General features: G+C 44.1%; 1 protein-coding gene across 1 annotated transcript in view; it reads right to left on the reverse strand.

The window, feature by feature from the left end:
* The window catches only part of LATS2 (large tumor suppressor kinase 2), a 62,757-nt gene extending 51,124 nt beyond the window's left edge, over positions 1 to 11,633 (reverse strand). The window contains exons 1-2 of the mRNA XM_024216927.1: positions 11,467 to 11,633; positions 2,160 to 2,695 (exon numbers count right to left, since the gene is read on the reverse strand). Of these exons, the coding sequence (XP_024072695.1) occupies positions 2,160 to 2,498 (339 nt within the window). The 5' untranslated portion in view covers positions 2,499 to 2,695; positions 11,467 to 11,633. The remainder of the gene's footprint in view (positions 1 to 2,159; positions 2,696 to 11,466) is intronic.
* Positions 11,634 to 17,395: the final 5,762 nt, after the last annotated feature.

Consider the following 17,395-nt stretch of genomic DNA (forward strand, 5'->3'; position numbering starts at 1 on the left):
TAAAGGCAGGAGTAAAAACACAAGCTTCACTGGCTATTTATTTGGTTGAATTTAGGGTCCTCGTTTAAAGCAGTTAGCAGAGTCCAAGCTACCTCAAGGAACTCCCATCCATTCACAACCTTCCAAGACATCTATGCTTCATCTAGATTGGACCAGGTAAGATTATGAGATGCAGGGACAGAGCATTTTCAGAAACAGGACACCAGTTGTGGAATCCCTAACAGGAGATTATGTCAAATCCGACCCTGATGATGTTCAGATCAAACTGCCATACTAATTTGATATGGCTGCCGCTAGTAATGGCACCTTCACAGGACCAAGCCACAACTGGGGAAACTGAATGGAAAGAAGTGAAACACAAGGAAGGAATCAGGGAAAGGAGGAAAAACCACAAACATGCACTCCAGGATCTAGGGAGCCTATGAGAAGGTGAGCATTTAGAGCACAGTCAGAGCTGACTTTAATTGTTGTACAGCACTTCAGATACCTCGTGCCAATATCTGAGACCTGGTATATAAAAATAGTTATAAAAAATTATATATACACAGTACACTACACTGAACTTCATGAAACATTTTTAGCTATAAGTCCCAAAGCATTCTGAAAGATAGGCAAGCATCCCTGTTTATAGATGAGTGAAGTGTGGTTAAAGCAGAACGTTTTAGAAGTCTGCACTCAAAAGCATGTGTGCATGATGTGTCTTTGTAATACACCCAATTTGTACATGCAAATCAGGGATCCCATTGTGCTCACTTAACCTTCACTCATTTATGTGCATCAAGTATTTGCATTCAGAAGTGCAATAGGAACTTCTGAGTGCAGACTTTTAAAAATGTAGGCCTTCGTGACACACAAGCTCACCCTGGCAAGTCAGTGTCACATCCAGGAAGAGAACTCAATTCAGCATCTGATTCACTGGACCAGGTAACATCTAGTTGCTCCCCCTCAATCCTCCCATTATCATCTGGGTCTGCATCCTGTCTTCTCTCTACCCAACTTGTAGAACATAAGCTCACTGGTGCAGAGACTGTCTAAATCTCTCTGTCCTGTGCAGCTCCAAGTAAATGTCAGTGGTTGTTATTATGAATTATTTGTCAAGCAACCTCCCCCCCCTTCAGGGAAAGTTTTAAGAAGTTGATAGTCTTTGAAAGGTGCCTTGAAGGTCAGTAAATACAAGCGTTGATAGACAAGTAAGTGGAAATAAGGTTTGGAATCAAGGAACCATGGTTGAGAACACCTTGCCATTTAAATCAGGGGACTATAAAAACACAAGTGTTTCTCCTTGACGCACAAATGCCATTTGAGCATAAATCATAAAAGATGTTCAAGATCAAAAAGATCATTCTCATGCAGCCAGGACCTGAACCAGAAACAGAGCTTTATAAGTCAAAACCAACACCTCAAATTGTACCCACACACAAATGGGAAGATGATGCCAACTCCAGAGCACATATGTAAAATACTTCCAATGAAAGATACTGTTTAACACAGAAATAGCTACACTGTGTACCCTCCACCCCCACACAACCCCTCCGTAAACCTGGCTATGCAACAGTGGGCATATTTCAGTTAAGGACCCAGACATAGTCCCTTTCTTCTGGTTGCTTCTGAAAGTCAATGAGACTTGGGGTGTAAGTCACTAAGGGTAAAATTTTCAAAAGCACCTAAGTCTCTGACAGCTAATCCTAGCCAAGTCACAGTATGGCCAAACACTGAGCTAAAGCATTGAACTGCACTGCCCAGTTCTGATGAAACAGATGAACAGCTGGGTGTCATATATGTCTTTCAGGCACCCCAGCACACATCCTATTATTACTCCTACTGTGCCCATAGACACACCAACAAGATAAATGACAGAAGTGACAGAACAGAAATCTATGGGATCCCATGACAGCCCATGGGACAGATTAACGGCCATCCAATGCTACCCACAAACTACTCAAAGGAAGGAACAGATCCACTCAACAATAAGTCATCTACCCTACTAAAGCCTCCAGCAGCAACCATACTTAATGGCCAACAGCAGCAAAGGCAGTTGACACAGCTAGAAGAATCAACATTTCCTTGGGTCAACCACCAGCTGATATAATTTCCGTAGATTTACATATACGTGCTGTAAACCCAGTGTAACATTCCTTCCCCCCCAAATTCATACGTACCTGATCACAGCCTACATTCACCAATTCCTGCAGCATCTGCCTATTTACTTCTGTAGATGCTGAGGTGCCTGACTCATTAGCAAAAGGCAACAAAGAATATCTGATTTCTCGTAGTGCTTTCTGATAAGGTCCAAACTTGGCTGTTGGTCTCATTTGCTGCTGCCTGGCAGCATCTTTCCCTATTAAAATTTTAGGGTCCAGAGAAGTTTCACTGCCTGGTCCAACAGGTAATCCCTGACCTGACGATTTGGAAGGCTGCTTTAAACCTTCACGAATCTCTTGTAATCTTTGCCTGCTGTTTCCAGAATAAGTTGTAGCAGGAAAAGTCTTTGGCCTCATTGTTAATCCAGTTTTTTTTCAGCATAAATACAATCTTCTTTCTTTTTAGAATAAAGTAGTTTTAAAATAAATGTTCCTCTCTTGATGATCCTTAAACAAATAGTTTCCACTCAATGTTTTTAGTTCAGTTCACAATCTTCATGGCTCCTACAGAGAATGAAAAACCCTGGAATCATCATTGTGCAGACCGTTTGTACCTGAAACAGAAAAGAAAATATGAACTTAGTCTCACACATTTTTCTGCCTGTTTTAAATGGTTTGCCACTTAAGGGACTTCAACATGACGACAATGACGGTTTAACCAGTGAAAGCAGTAGAACCAGAAAGCAGTAGAACCTGACTATACCAGTCCTCAAAGCTGAACATCATTTAATAAATTTCACTTATCTGTTTTCCATTCAAGGATCTCAAAGTTGACGAGAACTGGTCAACATTTTTCAGGTAAAAAATTTTTTAATGTAAAATGAACTTTTTTTAGAAATTAAATTTTCACAGAAAAGAGTTATTTCTCTGGAAATTTTTGGTTTTCAAAAACCAAAAATATTTTCAGTTTTCAAAAACTGACAACCAACAACCTAAAACTTTAAAAATCTCACTGTATTTAAAAAGCTTGGTGGCAAGTTTCCTGTACAGCTGCATAACTAAAAACAGGCCAAATCTATCTTTTATTTCATAGTTAGTGAAGGGTATATTCATGCTGAGGCTTTGTATGTCAAGATCTTGCCTGAAGAAAAGTTCTTGTTTGTCTTACAATAGCTGAGTTATAAATCCCAGAAAAGGAGATTTATAATGGCAATACTGACAACTCTAACTATAGCATTTCCTACTATTTCAAAACCAAGGTCAGCAGCAACAAGACATTCTGACATTCCACTTTAACATCTAAATAAATCTTGAAGATGAAGAACTTTACTCTCCTTGAGTAATACCTTTCTCTACTGAGTCAGGTACAACTTAGTGTGAGTAACTAATCTGATTCTTGCAGCGTAGGGTTTTTGCATACTAATCTTGAGCAAAGGTGGCCGAATCTAAATTAAGATGAGTAGTGACAAAGAATAAAAATCCTAATCTGGAAACAAGGAAAGACTGCTAGCTTGTCAATCACAAGTATGCTTACTCTGACACAGGGAAGCACACTCAATTCAGTTTCTGAGCTCTTTGATGGGGTGTTTGTATTATCATATGTCTTTATATAATGCTTAGCACAATGAGGCTCTGCCCCTGATGGGGGTCTCCTGCCATTACCATAATAATAAATATTAAATAGAATATTCAAAAGAAGATTAAAAGATCCACCACACTACTGAAACTGCTTCCACACCTCTGCAGCTGCTACTGTTTGGCTGAAAGTTTTAGCCCCAAAAGGAGAGTTCTTCCATAAAGATTACAATCCATCATTTTCACATGCTTATATCAAAGTGCCAACGGACCCTTAACTCTAGCTTCTGCTATTGTGAAAACTATAGTATTTCTCACCTTGAGCTGGCTGCCAAAAGAGTACTGCCAGAGCTTTAAATCAAATGTGTCCTTTAACTTTTCTCACTGTTCCCCAATTTAGGGGCCAATGGAACCATCACAGAGCTTGGAGAACATTTCCAGATTTACACCATACATCCTCATTGCCCATCGTGCTGGGCCACTATCCTGAAGGCCAAAGGGGTCTGGACAAGTCTATCTTTGAAGCCCAACATCACTCCCTAATTGGCAGAGGGTTCATTGCTGAGTGACATAAACTAGGAGGACTCAACACGGAACAGAACACAGTGGCGCCACACCATACACCAAGCCACAGCTCACTTTGAGGAGAACAGACGTGCTCATGAGACAGAAAAGCGACAAAGGAGGAAAGAAAGGACACAACAGTCAACTATGTCTCCTCCAAGATCACACCTGTCACTTCTGTGGGAAAATCTGCAGGGCACAAATTGGGCTCCTCAACCACCTAAAAACCCACCAATGAACCCCCGTGGCAGACATCATCCTCGCATCGAGGGATAGCGAAGATAACATAAAGCCTTTCCTCTTAACCAGAGGCTGAACCCTTTTAAAATGGGAAAACAGGATACTGGAATCAAATCCAAGTCTCCAGTATGACTGTGCATCTCTTTAAACAGTGGCAGCACTAACTAATATGTTAGATTATCATACAGGAGTAACATCCTTACATAATGTGTCACATGCCCCTCTGGCGGCTAATACACACAGAAGATAGCCTATTACACTTATTGTCTAGAATTACACATTAGTTCAAATGGTAGATTTTGGTGCTAAAGGTCCTAGGTTTGAGCCCTGATAATGATCCATGGTAGGTCATCACTATCTAAACATTTTTTTGTTAAAATTTAAATAAAAAAAAAAATGTGCCTTAGTGGTTAGCCAGATGACCTAGTACCAGACTCAGGGATACACTATACGAGAGCTGGATTCAACCTGAGATCTCAAACTCTTTGTCCCCCAATTCTTGGTGGTGTCCTGCAATCCTTAATAATAAGTTGTTTGTGTCTAAGTCTGCAATTAATGGTGGGAGGAAGTTTGTGATGAGAAAAAGGGTTAAAGCTACTCATCCATACTGTGACATTTCCTCCTAAACAACAATTCAATCATCAGTTAGCAACAAATCCTGCTCAGACACACACAGTGTGGCTGCCAACGCAGTCAGGGGCGTGGGGAAGTGCATGCAGGTTTCTGAGGGTAAGATTTGGTCCCCCTAACGTGATAATAGCAGCTAAAATGGACTTTAATAAATAAAAGGCACTTAAACAATATTATTGAAGCCATTTTAGGAATACACCATAACTAAATAGCATTTCATAGATGAAAATTACACTTACAGTCCAATTTATTACCCGGTGTTTCCTTTCTCTTTCCTGACAGCAGCAGACACCGTATGGCTGGGTTTAGGAGAAAGAACAAACAAGGACTTCTCTCAGACCTGGTGCCAATGTTCAGGCATGGGATGTGATAGAGAGGAATGCAATTCCTCCAACTCCTTGCAACCCAAGAATTGGCCTCTTGCTTACACAACATGTCTCACTGAAAGAAGCTTTGTGGCCCATGATCCAAAGCATGATTCTAATAATGCTGGGTCAAGTCAGCTGGCAACTTCTTGAGCTTTCTTTCTGTTTTAGCAGCATTAACTAACTGAGTGATCAGCATTACATTTACAGCATGAATGAAAATAGCAACAACAGCCACCAGATAACTGTAAATGTGTTTTATATTTTCCAGCAGAAAGAAAAGTTAACTTAGTAGGCAAGATATGCCGAGTATTGGAACAGCATTTAAATATTACAGATCTGCAAAGGAAACCAAATTGTCTGTGACCTTCATAAATGGTGGACTTAGTTGTATTTTTAGGGGGGAAATAGCTGTGCTGTACTTTTTTAAAAACCACAGAATTAAATATCAAAAATATCAATTTATATTTATAAGCATGTCTGTACAGTTTGTACTATCCCAATTTTGAAAATTCATTATCCTTCTAACGTTCAACCTGTCTTTGAAATGAGCATCCACCTCACGCCCCTACAATCACGAGTAATCATTTTGCAAAATTATTTGTGTTTTAAATCATTCTGATTAAACACCATTAAGCTTTTCAAATAATTTCTGCCCATTACTAAATTACAATACCCCAAATAAAAAAGTTAGGGTTACCTTCATTACAGCAAGTTAGAACAATTTTTGTAGAGTTGAATTTTTTTTTTTTAAGTTGACAAATACTGACAGAGGTTGTGGTAGTAGACAAACAAACAGATACACTGAATTTAAACTATATTCCCCAGGCAGGTGTTCCGGACAATGCATGGCATAACAAATTAAAATACAATGAAAAGCTACCATCATTAATATGCAAAATAAAAAAGTAATGATGGTGTCTTAACACGAAAAGGAGGAGAGGAAAAAAGTTCTAAATGTGTCATAATAAGAATGGTCACCAAAAACCTTTTAAATGGAAAAGTAATGAGGTGTTTTATAGAAGAAATGAACCGAAGTAATTTTCAGGGGATAGAAAGTTCCAGTCTCCAAAGACCCAACAACAAAGATACAATCCCCTAACAATTTAAGGTGAGAAGGCAGAATCCCTAAAAGACACAGGTGTGGTCAGAGCACAAGGAGAATAAGCCTCAAGGAGGAGGGGTCACAATACTTTAAAATAATAAGTTATTATTAAGCAATAAAAGCCACTTTAAAAATCATCTGTTCCATCTTTAAATTAGTCTGACTGTTGACACGTCAAAGGTGGCAAACGTAGAGCGTGCAGGACAGGTATAATAGGATTGTGGTTGTTCACGCCAATGAGAAAAAACAACAGACCACGCTGCTGCATTCTGAGCAAGCTGCAAATGACAGGAATGCTCTTCTGTGAGCCCTCTAAAAAGGTAGCAATAATAACACCTTGCCATCCCAAGGGCACAGAATACTACTGTCATAAACTAAGTCAGATGCAAGCATCACAACTGAAAAATACCAATTTGTGCCACATGGCTTTTCTGGAAAGGGTGTGATGAAAAGCAACACCAAGATTCTTAACCTCACTCATCACCTTTCAGTCAATCCCCTCAACCAGCAGGAATAAAAACAGGAAGCAAGAGTAACCAATGACAAGACTTCTGTTTGACCAGGGCTAAATACAAGCTAGTTCTGACATATACAGCTGACAATATTGTTCAAGTATTCCTCCAGAGCAGAGACCAAATCTGCATTGTCAACAAATGAGGCAGAGCTGTGTATCATCCACTGAATTAATTAACCCCCAGAGCCATATAGAAATAGGGGGCTCTAGTGTTGACAAGGTATTGTTGAATAGCCCCACATCGAAAACACACAAGCTGATGGGTTATCCCTTTTGCTGGCCTATCTATCCAAGAAGGGCATGTCCACACTACTCTCCTGTCAGTGCTGCGTGTTCTCACCAGGAGTGCTTCCACCGACTTAAGAGGGGCAGTGCTGGAGGCTGAGAGCCTGGGCTCTCAGCCCAACGCACAGCTCCCCACTGCCGGCTGCCCCCCGCCCCCCAGGCTCTTGGCTCCCTACTGCAGTTGGGCTCCCAGTTCTGAGCTCAGCATCGGGCAGATCCCGGGAGCAGGAAGCTAAGAGCCCAGCAGGGAGGGGGCAGCAGGGCTTCCAGTGGCAGGGAGCGGGGAACCAAGAGCCAGGGAGCAGCTGGTCTACTGGTGCCAGGGAGTGAGGAATCAAGAGCCGGGGTGAAGAGAGGAAGCCGGGCTCCGGGGAACCGAGGGGGCGGGAGCTGGGGTCCAGGCAGTGGGGAGCCAAGAGCCAGGGGAAGGGGGACATCTGATCTCCTGGCGGTGGGGAGCCGAGAGTTCGGGGGGGGGTTAAGGAGGGGAGACCTGTGCTTCTGGCAGCAGGGAGCCCAGGCAGCATCTGGGCTAGGAGCTGGGGAAGCTGGGCCCCAAGCAGGGCAGATGCAGCCTGGCTGGGAGAGGGGAGCCCGGGGGGCAGCCTGGCTATAGCTGGAGCACCCACCTGCCCCAGTGACAGCCTAGTTTTCTTGTAAATTTCACAGCTCCATCATGGAGTCCTGAAATTGACAAGAATGACAGCCAGCAGCTAATGTAAGTAACAGTGTCTACACAAACACTGTGTCGCCTTAACTACACGGACATGAGCCCTATGCATCTCGTGGAGATGGAGTTATTATGTTGATGTAACAGGGCACTTACATCGGCAGGAGCAAGACTGTAGTGTGTACACTGACATAATTAGGTCACCTAATGCTGTAGTGTAGACCAAGCCCAGGTATCTAAACCAGCTCCCTTGGAACTTTTACTCCACCTTCTGAGTAAAATCCAATAAAAAAAGCCAGATGCTGGTTCATCTGAGCTGGATCCGTATGTACCTTGATACAAACTCCTGCCAAGCACAGTGGCTCATGACTTCTTTTTTTGGAGATGAATCCTGGGGGGGAGGGAGGGGTCATCACCCATATACCAAAATCCCCACGTGTCATGCCCTAGGTACACGTGCCCTGCCTACTTTCTTATGCCCATTCTCTCTTTCACTCCTTTGTCTTCATTTTTTCCCCCTTCTCTTCTTGTTTTTTCTTGCTATTCTTATTCATTGTTGCTCTGGGGTTTTTTGCCCAAAAGTCCCCAGATACATGCTTCAAAGAGCTCACTTATTTACCCTAACAAAGAGACAGTTAAGGGGTGACTGGATTAGTCTTGGAGTACAAATATTTAATAATGACCTCTTCAACCTAGCAAAGAAAGGTGTATCACAATCCAATGGTTGTAAATTTAAACTTGATTGAAAATAAAGTATACTTTTTTTAACAGTGAGAATATTAACCATTGGAAAAATTTACCAAGGGACATGGTAGAATCTCCATCACTGACTATTTTTAAATCAAGATTGGATGTTTTTCTAAAAGTTCTGTTCTAGGAATTATTTTGGGGAAATTCTATGGCCTGTATTATACAGGATGTCAGCCTAGATGATCACAATGGTCCCTTCTGGGCTTGGAATCTATGGATCTAACTTTGCCTCCCTGTTCCTCTACTGACATAAGCTAAATGCTACTAAGGGGGAAAGGAGAATCTACTGGTGACTATATGGGGCTGGGACACATGCTCTTGCAGATCAGCTGTATGTTTCAAGAGCAGACACATCTGCTTGTCTATCTGGTCTCGTCTACTTAGACTGTAAGCTCTTTGAGGAAGGAACGGTCTATTACTAAATATATGTACAGCTTCTAGAACAAGAGGGCATAATCTCAGCGTCTCTGGATGCTACCATAATACAAATAATAATACTATGTTACCCATAGCAGCATATTTGAAGTGAGGAGTAGGAATGAAGGCAGGGTCATGTCACTTCTCCCACTCTCACTCTCCTCTATCCCACTAACAGTACCATACAAAATTAGTGTGAAGTCCCCGTGGACAGGGGATTTGCACCTTGCCAAAACCATAAACATAGGTCCCAAAATAGCCAGAAGTTTAAAGAAGTTAATTCCCATATTTACCCATCTGACATGTTATAAGCTAGTGATTATATCTTGCAAAGAGTTTATGCAAGACTTTACATTTTCATAGTGCTGGTCATATAAGATCTCAACGCACTTTTCAAATATGTTATTTTTCATTACACCCATTGTACAGATGAGATACAGAGAGGTTCAATCAGGACTTTTTAAAAGTGGCCTCTTATTTTGGGTGCCTGACTTGAAATAGTCAAGACCTGAATTTCAGAGGGACCCAACCTCTTGATTCAGTTGAAGTTCTGGGTGCTCTGAGCTTCTGAAAACTCAAATTCAAGGTGTCTCAAGTTGGGCACTGAAAAACTGAGGTAATAAAAATGTTGGCCTAAGTGACCTGCTAAAAGTCACAAAACAAACAAGTCTGTGGAAAACGGGAAGCAGAACCCAGGAGTTCTGATTCCAAAGTCCCTTGCTCAATCTAAATCATCAAATTACACTTTCTCTCAGCAGACAGGAACCCTTTGAACAACACTCTTGGGCACTGCACCAGCCCACCCTAAACAGAAAGTTCTCTAAACTGTTGGGTGGATAAACAGCAGAGGTGACTAAAGTGACCCAATATCCACAGTTAATTTGTACAGAGACCACAACCTCTTTAGGCAAAGTGCTGTGGTGAGAGCCCACCCCAAAGTATCATCAAACCTACCACACATTTCTACTCCACTTTCCTTAGCTGTCAAGCGGGAAATGGAGGGCGCCCAGAGGCCACGGGGACGGGCTCAGTCAAAGCTGGGAGCGCTCCGGGATGTAAGAGTTACACTCCGAGCAGGTGGGACGTGGAAAGAGTCTGTTTGGAAACGCAGCCCCCCAACCCCCGGGAAAAGAGCCAGGCACGTCCTCCCCAGAGCGACAAGCCACCAGGCTGCTGCTATTTGGGGTGGGGGAGAGTCAGCTGGGGGCACTGAGGCCTAAGTGCGTGTGTCCGAAGCGGCCGGCAGGGGCCTCTCCCGGGCCGGGCTGTCACGTTCATGTCTGCTCCAGAGGCAGCGCTCGGGAAAATGTCGGAAAGCAACTGCGGAGCGCGGCTGCCAAAGGGGGCCACGTTCCCCGGCTGCCCTCGGGCCCGGGACAGAGCGAGCCCCCGGGCCCAGTGCTGCCGCTCACACACCAAGGGACCCCGGCTCCCCGCTCCGCTCAGACGCTCGCCCCGGCCGGCGCCCAACTTGCTCCAAAGTTTTCTCGTCCCTTTTCTTCGGCGCGGACCGGAGCGCGGGGACGGGCCCGAGTCCGGCTCAGCCCCGGCCACCGGGGGACGGCGCCCGGCGTTCCCCGCACTCAGCGGCGGCTGAGCCACCCGCCGGGCCCCGGAGCCCCTTCCCTGGTTACCCCAGGGAGCTGCAAGCCCCCGACCCCTAGAGCCGCCGCCTCCACCCAGGCACTGGCCGCGGCTCTTCCCTTCCGCCCGCCGGGAAGAACCGACTCCCCCCAAGCCACCTCCGCCGAGAACTTCTGCTCCCCGCCCCTGGATCCGGTTCTTCGCCACCCTCCCGGGGTGGGGTCGGGAGCCCCCAGCTGCCCCTGCCCACCTCGAAGACACTTGCACTTAGGGTGACCAGATGTCCCGATTATTGGGTCCACCCCCTGTCCCAATTGTTCCCATTTGCTGTCTGGTCAGTGGTCACCCTACTTGCACTCAGTCCTGCTTGTCGCCCAGCAAGGGCTGGCTGGGTCCTGCTCTTCCTCGCCAGTCCCCCAGGTGACTCCTACCCCCACCCCAGCACAGGCGCGCGCGCCCTCTCTGGGTCCTGCCTTTGCCTCGCTGCAGGGAGCACCGACTCCCCCAGCCTCGCCCCGCAGCCCGTGCCGCTCCGGGGCGCGCTCTGCTGCTGCTGCCGGGACCCCGGGGCAAGCGCCCCCGCCGCGGGGCCCGCTCCCTGCGCGCTGCCCTGAGCGGACCTGAGCAGCCTCTGAGCAGGGGCGAGCTGCGGGCCCGTCCCCGGGGAGTCCCCGCCCCGTCCTCACCTCCAGTCCGGGGGGAGCCGGGGGACAAAGTGCCGAGCCCCCGCGTGGCCCGTCTCGCTGTGCAGTCGGGGTCAGGGAGCAGCGCCCGGGCCCTCCCCGGCGCGTCTCTGCCGGCGGTGCCGCTCGCTCCCCATCTTCTCCGTCCCCGTCCCGGGCTCCGAGTGCGGCAGCGGCAGGACACAGTTGGGACATTCGCTACATTGTTAGCATTCCATTCGCGTCACGTGACCCGGGCCGCGTCATTCCAGCCCCCCTCCCTTCACATACCAGCGGGGGGAGGGGCTTCTGCCGCCTGATCAGCAAGCGCGGGGCGGAGCCCCGGCGCCGCCTGACTGAGGCTGGAGCCCGCTGCTGTGTCGCGGAGAGAGGAGACTTCCCCTGGGCACTGAGGGTGTAGGGGGAGCCAGGGGCTGGTGCCTGTGACATCCCGATTTCCTTTGTCCTCTTCCATACACGGACCATCCCTCCAGGAAACTGTGTGTGCGGCCACCTTAGCAAGTTCTTCTCAACCTAGCTGACTTTCAGATACAGCTAGGGCCCAGCTGCAAAGTTCGGGTCTAGAGCTGAACTTCCCCAAAGTTCCTAGCTGTTAGGATTATGGTGTCTGAGTCTGGCCATCACAGAGAGAGCAGCTGGCACACTCTGTCTGCCTGCTTGGCCCTGGCCTTTGTGCTTGAGACTCCGCTTTGATTGGGAATCTTGGGGCCCTTCAGTGCCAGGCAGGGCCGCCCAGAGGATTCAGGGGGCCTGGGGCAAAGCAATTTTGGGGGCCCCTTCCATAAAAAAAAGTTGCAATACTATAGAATACTATATTCTCGTGGGGGGCCCTGCGGGGCCTGGGGCAAATTGCCCCACTTGCGCCCCCCCCCCCCTCTGGGCAGCCCAGCCCTGTCCAAAATGGCATTGGACAGAAGAGGGGTAGAAAAAAGGGATAGGTCCAGTTTAAGATGGCTGTGAAGAAGAATGAGGGCCTGGCCCACCCCTGGAACTCTGCCTACTGGGAACTTGCTGGAAAACAGTCTAATGTGAACTGGAGACCTATTCTTGTCTGGGGTCACATAGTGGACATTATATAATTCTCCCAGTTCAATAAATAGCAACTTATGTTAAGGTTTAGTTTATTCTCTTGTCATGGCACAGAGAAGTCTTGGAAACAGGTGTTGGGAGGAGACAAAGCAATCTTAGGCTTTTCAGTTTTCACTTTAGGTAGATATGGATCAAACGTTCACAGTTTGAATTCAACCCCATTACAGAGCTAACGGTCAGCCAGGAAGTGTGTATCTGAGCATGCCTCCTACAAGTGCTAGAGTTTTTGCATTTGGGATTCCTGTTTAGTTTAGCCCATTATAGAGACCTGACACCAAGTTCTGATGGAGATCCTAATTCTCCTAAAACACTGAGGTGTTTCACTTTGGAGATTTGGTTCAGGCCCATCAAAACTGTCTTTTTATGGCCTTGTGGCAAATATGGACATTAATAATAATCAAAGTAGTAATAAAAATAGAATTAAACAAATCCTGCAGTCCTGTTGCAAAGTCCAAGGGAGACTTCTTCATTCTGGATTCACTTTAAAGGCAGTGTTTTAAAGTCTCTTCTGGGGAGGAAGGATTTTGCTCTGCATGTGTATGTTTAAGGGCCAGTCCTGCAAATACGTAAGCACATGGGTAACGTTACTAATGTCAGTGGTTCCACTGATTTGAATGGCATTATTTGCATATATAAAGTTAAGTTTGTGCATAACTGTTTGCAGGCTGGGAGCTATGTAGTCAAGGAAGTAAATATGTGAGTAAAGTCACATTACGTGTTTGCAGGATCAGGCCCTATCTGAGAACATTTTTAAAATCTCACACTTGTCTTCTGTATTTTCAATTTCTCTCATCCAAATTGTCACCACAGCTTGCAAACCCCTATTTCTGAGGAGAAGAGAATTAACTTAAAGTGACTACAAACACACTGCCATGTCTCAGAGGAAAAAGGTGAACAGAAATCGTTCAGTGTTTGATCTGAAGGGCTGCCAGTTACTTTATATGAATTCATATAAGACTTTTAATAGTGTATTGAAATATAGACTGAAATATATTGAGAGAGAAGGGGGGAGAGGAACCCCTAAGCTCAAGGGAGATAGAGAAACCCATTAGGATGGTTCATAGCAGATTGCAATATCGACAGAGCACAGCACGCTGAAGTGGTTCATTTTGCAATCTTCAAATACCTACAAAACTAAAGTAAACTTTAAATAATATGAGAAATGCAGCATGGCTTCATTTTCTGAATTACTGCTGTGCTTAACCAATGAAGCATAGCAATGTGATTGCCTAAACTAGGGTATTGCTCAATTGCTGGAGACCTTTTCCTGACAAAGCTCAGGCTGGCTTAAAGGGGCACCGTCACAATAAAAATCACATACTATACATTAAAATTTCCTTTACCTGAGACACTAATGTCATCTACATTTGTCATTTGAAAAAAAAAAACTAATTTATTTTTCACCATTTGCTTTCTTTTTGCATTTCAATCAATTTGGACAGTGAAACTAGACTGGACTATTTCACTTTCTATTTTTAAGCAGTTTCACTTTCTGGGTCTCATGTACTAGAGCACAAAGCTGTTGTGTTTTGGTTTACAACAGCAGAGCTGCATATGTGAGAGAGATGGGAATGGGGGTCGGGAGAGAGAAAGGTCACATCTACCTTGTAGAAAATGTCAGGACAACCTGTTACAAACTCATAATCTCCACACACAATTCACTTTTACAATGACAATGAGACCAAACTATGTGTTAACCACATGCCTCAATAATGCTAGTCTTGGAGTTCAGAACACGGCTAGAACATGTTTTCATCCCAACTATACAGTTACGGAATGTATAAAGACCAAACCATATTTTAACGGAGGACTACTGCGTATTACCTAGGTTCCCCCTCCCACTAGTGTTTTCCATAGTAGGACAGTAGAGTTATAGAGTAAAAACAGTATCATTGCACATATGAGAAAATTCATTTAAGGGCTAGAGCATAAGATAGTGATCTGCCCTGAGCAAGGGGTAATATGGTTCTCTGCTGCTCTGGGTAGGATGTAAATTGTGTCAGATCTATAATCAGCACAGCATGCTCCAGTTCCCACTTGATACACCTGTGCAGCTATGCTGCCAAGCGCATGGGTGGAGGGGAATGGCCAACGTGCCACCCATTTCACATTCTGTTTCCTCCCACTCACCTGAACAGGTTTGGGAAGTAGTGGCCCTATGGAACTCTTCTGTTCCTGTAGGCCTGTCCATGATGAAGGGAGCTTTGTGCCCCTTATGTTCCAGTGCCACCATGCTAGTTGAGTCACAAATTGGGACTTTTTAAACAACTGTATTGTATTTAAATTTCAAATCTTACTGCCAAAAACACACCTAACAGCCAAAGAATTTCAAAGGAGGTAGATTAAATTAAAACAAACAAACAAAACAAAACCCCCACACAGTAGTGGTGGCCAGGGGGAATTGGATCACATTCAAACAAACAAAAACGATGAAACAGGAATATGACCTGCAACTGCTAATTAATTTCTGCACATTTTCCCCCAAAGAGGATTCTAAGTACATATGAAATGGTTTTTGTGATGCAGAAACATTATCAGACTTTATGAAGAATTAACAGACTTTTCAGTGTATTGATTGTACATGGAAAATGGAAAGACAAAAATAATGAAGTGAAACAGGATGTTTGCAAGAAAGAGACGTAGGTTAACATGGTTAAACTGTTTTTAAACCATGGAGCTTGTGTTTAGTGATCTGGACAAGATATATGCATTTCCTCTTCCATAGATGTTACCAATCATTTCAATATTAAGCTTGCTTCAACCATTTTACCATATTTTGTTCACTGATTTTTGAGGAAAACCCCCAACTCCTTGAGGTAAAATCAGTAGGCTTGATTCTGAATTCTCTGGCAGTGTAAAGGAGCACTAGTGTGGGTGTAAATATAATATCATAGCCCTATAGCAGGGTCAACAGCCTAGAACAAGAGCGGTTTGGCATCCATTGTGGTTCTCTTTTGTTTTACAGAATATGTAAAGAAATTGCAGTGGAAGCAGTGTGATCTAATGGACAAGGCACTGTACTCAGGAGATAAGGGTGCTAGTCCTGGGTTTGCCACTGACTTGCTATATGACAGTGGGCAAGTCACATCAGCTGTCTGTGCTTCTGTTTCCCCTCCCATCTTTTGTCTATCTTGTCTGTTTAGATTGTATGGTCTTCAGGGTAGAGACTGTCTCTTACTATGTGTTTTGTACAGTGTCTAGGATAATGGGATGATCTTGATTGAGGCCTTTAAGTGTTCCTGTAACACACATTACTAGTAATTAATAATTGATTCCATCTGGTTCTAGAATTTTCTCCTTCTTCAGTTGTTCTGTGTTTTTCATCACCCAGTGTGAGTCTGATTCCTTTAATATTTCTTATTTGGTTATTTCTTAAAAATTATGTTCACTTCTGGCACCTGTCTCCATCCTTCTTTGTGGACACAGAGATGGAAGTGGATTTTTAGCAAAGAATAACTTTTCTGTCAATACATAACCCTTATCTCTGACAGTTTCCAGAGGACTCTTGTTCATTGTGCTTGGAGAATAAACAAACATTTATTTCAGTTTAGTTTACAGTTTTGCTTTCATTCTCCATTTTTGCTTATACCTTTTTATTTTGCATTACTAATGTGAATCGTTGATCAGTCTAGTTTTTTTCCTCTGCACTTCTATAATACTTTGTATGTACTTCTTCTTGTTATTCCTGATAGCACTTCCTTATCCATGAACATTGGCTATTGTTTATTGCTATTGACCATATATTAATATACATGTAAATACTTTTCATTCTTCATATGGTTCTCTTCCATACATTGTTTCATTCTTTTCCATTTCACTTACTGCATGCAGTTTTCTTCCACAATTTAATCTGTTGAGATTCTCTGCCTTTATTTTCCCTTTTGAACTCGTTTAGTCAGAAATACACATAGGGACAGATCCAAATCCCACTGAAATCAAAGCTTTGGATCAGACCCATTTATTAAGTATCATTGTAGTGCCTATGGCCCCTAGTCATGAACGAGGACTCCACTGTACGAGGTGCTGTACAATCACAGAACAGAAAGACCATCACATGGTCACTACTATGCTGATGCTCCCCCATCCATCGCTCGAATAATTTCCAACTGTGTGTTATGACAGACTAAATCAAGATTTACCTCCATTCTAGTTTCCTCTTATAAGAGTCCTATATCTAGTCCAAAAATTTATATAGTCTGGATATAATTGGAACACACTAAGGAGAACTAACAATCTGCCACCTGTGTGTAGCTTGTTCTTTTTAAAAACCTTTTGATTTTACTTTTTCTTTCTGTTACTTTCTGGTCAGACAGTCTATTGAAAATGCTCCCTTTATTTATTTACATAATAATGGTTCTAGTTTATCTTTTTCATTTTTCAAAGGTGCTGGATTATCAGTCTTAGCTACAGAAAACCTTTGTTAACATAACAGGCAGCAACAGTACAAGTTCCTTCAAGTTTCAGAGAGGATAGGTCCATCAATGTCTATTAACCAAGATGGGCAGGGTTGCAAAATCATGCTCTGAAGTGTCCCTAGCCTCTGTTTGCCAGAAGCTGGGAATGGGCAACAGGGGATGGATCACTTGATGATTACCTGTTCTATTCATTCCCTCTGAAGCACCTGGCATTGGTCACTGTCAGCACACAGGATGCTGGGCTAGATGGACCATTGGTCTGACCCAGTATGGCCGTTCTTATGTTCTTCTCCCCTGCAATGGCCCTCAACCTTGTCCTGGGGCAAGGTTTTTTCTGTCTCTATGGCTTTAATCTACACTGAGGTTTTTCTGAAAGTCTTGAATTCTTGCTTTGAGCAGGATTAGACAACTCAGACCAGTCATAAAAT

This window comes from Terrapene carolina, unplaced genomic scaffold (assembly GCF_002925995.2).
Source record: "Terrapene carolina triunguis isolate 2854851 unplaced genomic scaffold, T_m_triunguis-2.0 Scaffold138, whole genome shotgun sequence".
Taxonomy (NCBI): Eukaryota; Metazoa; Chordata; order Testudines; family Emydidae; genus Terrapene; species Terrapene triunguis.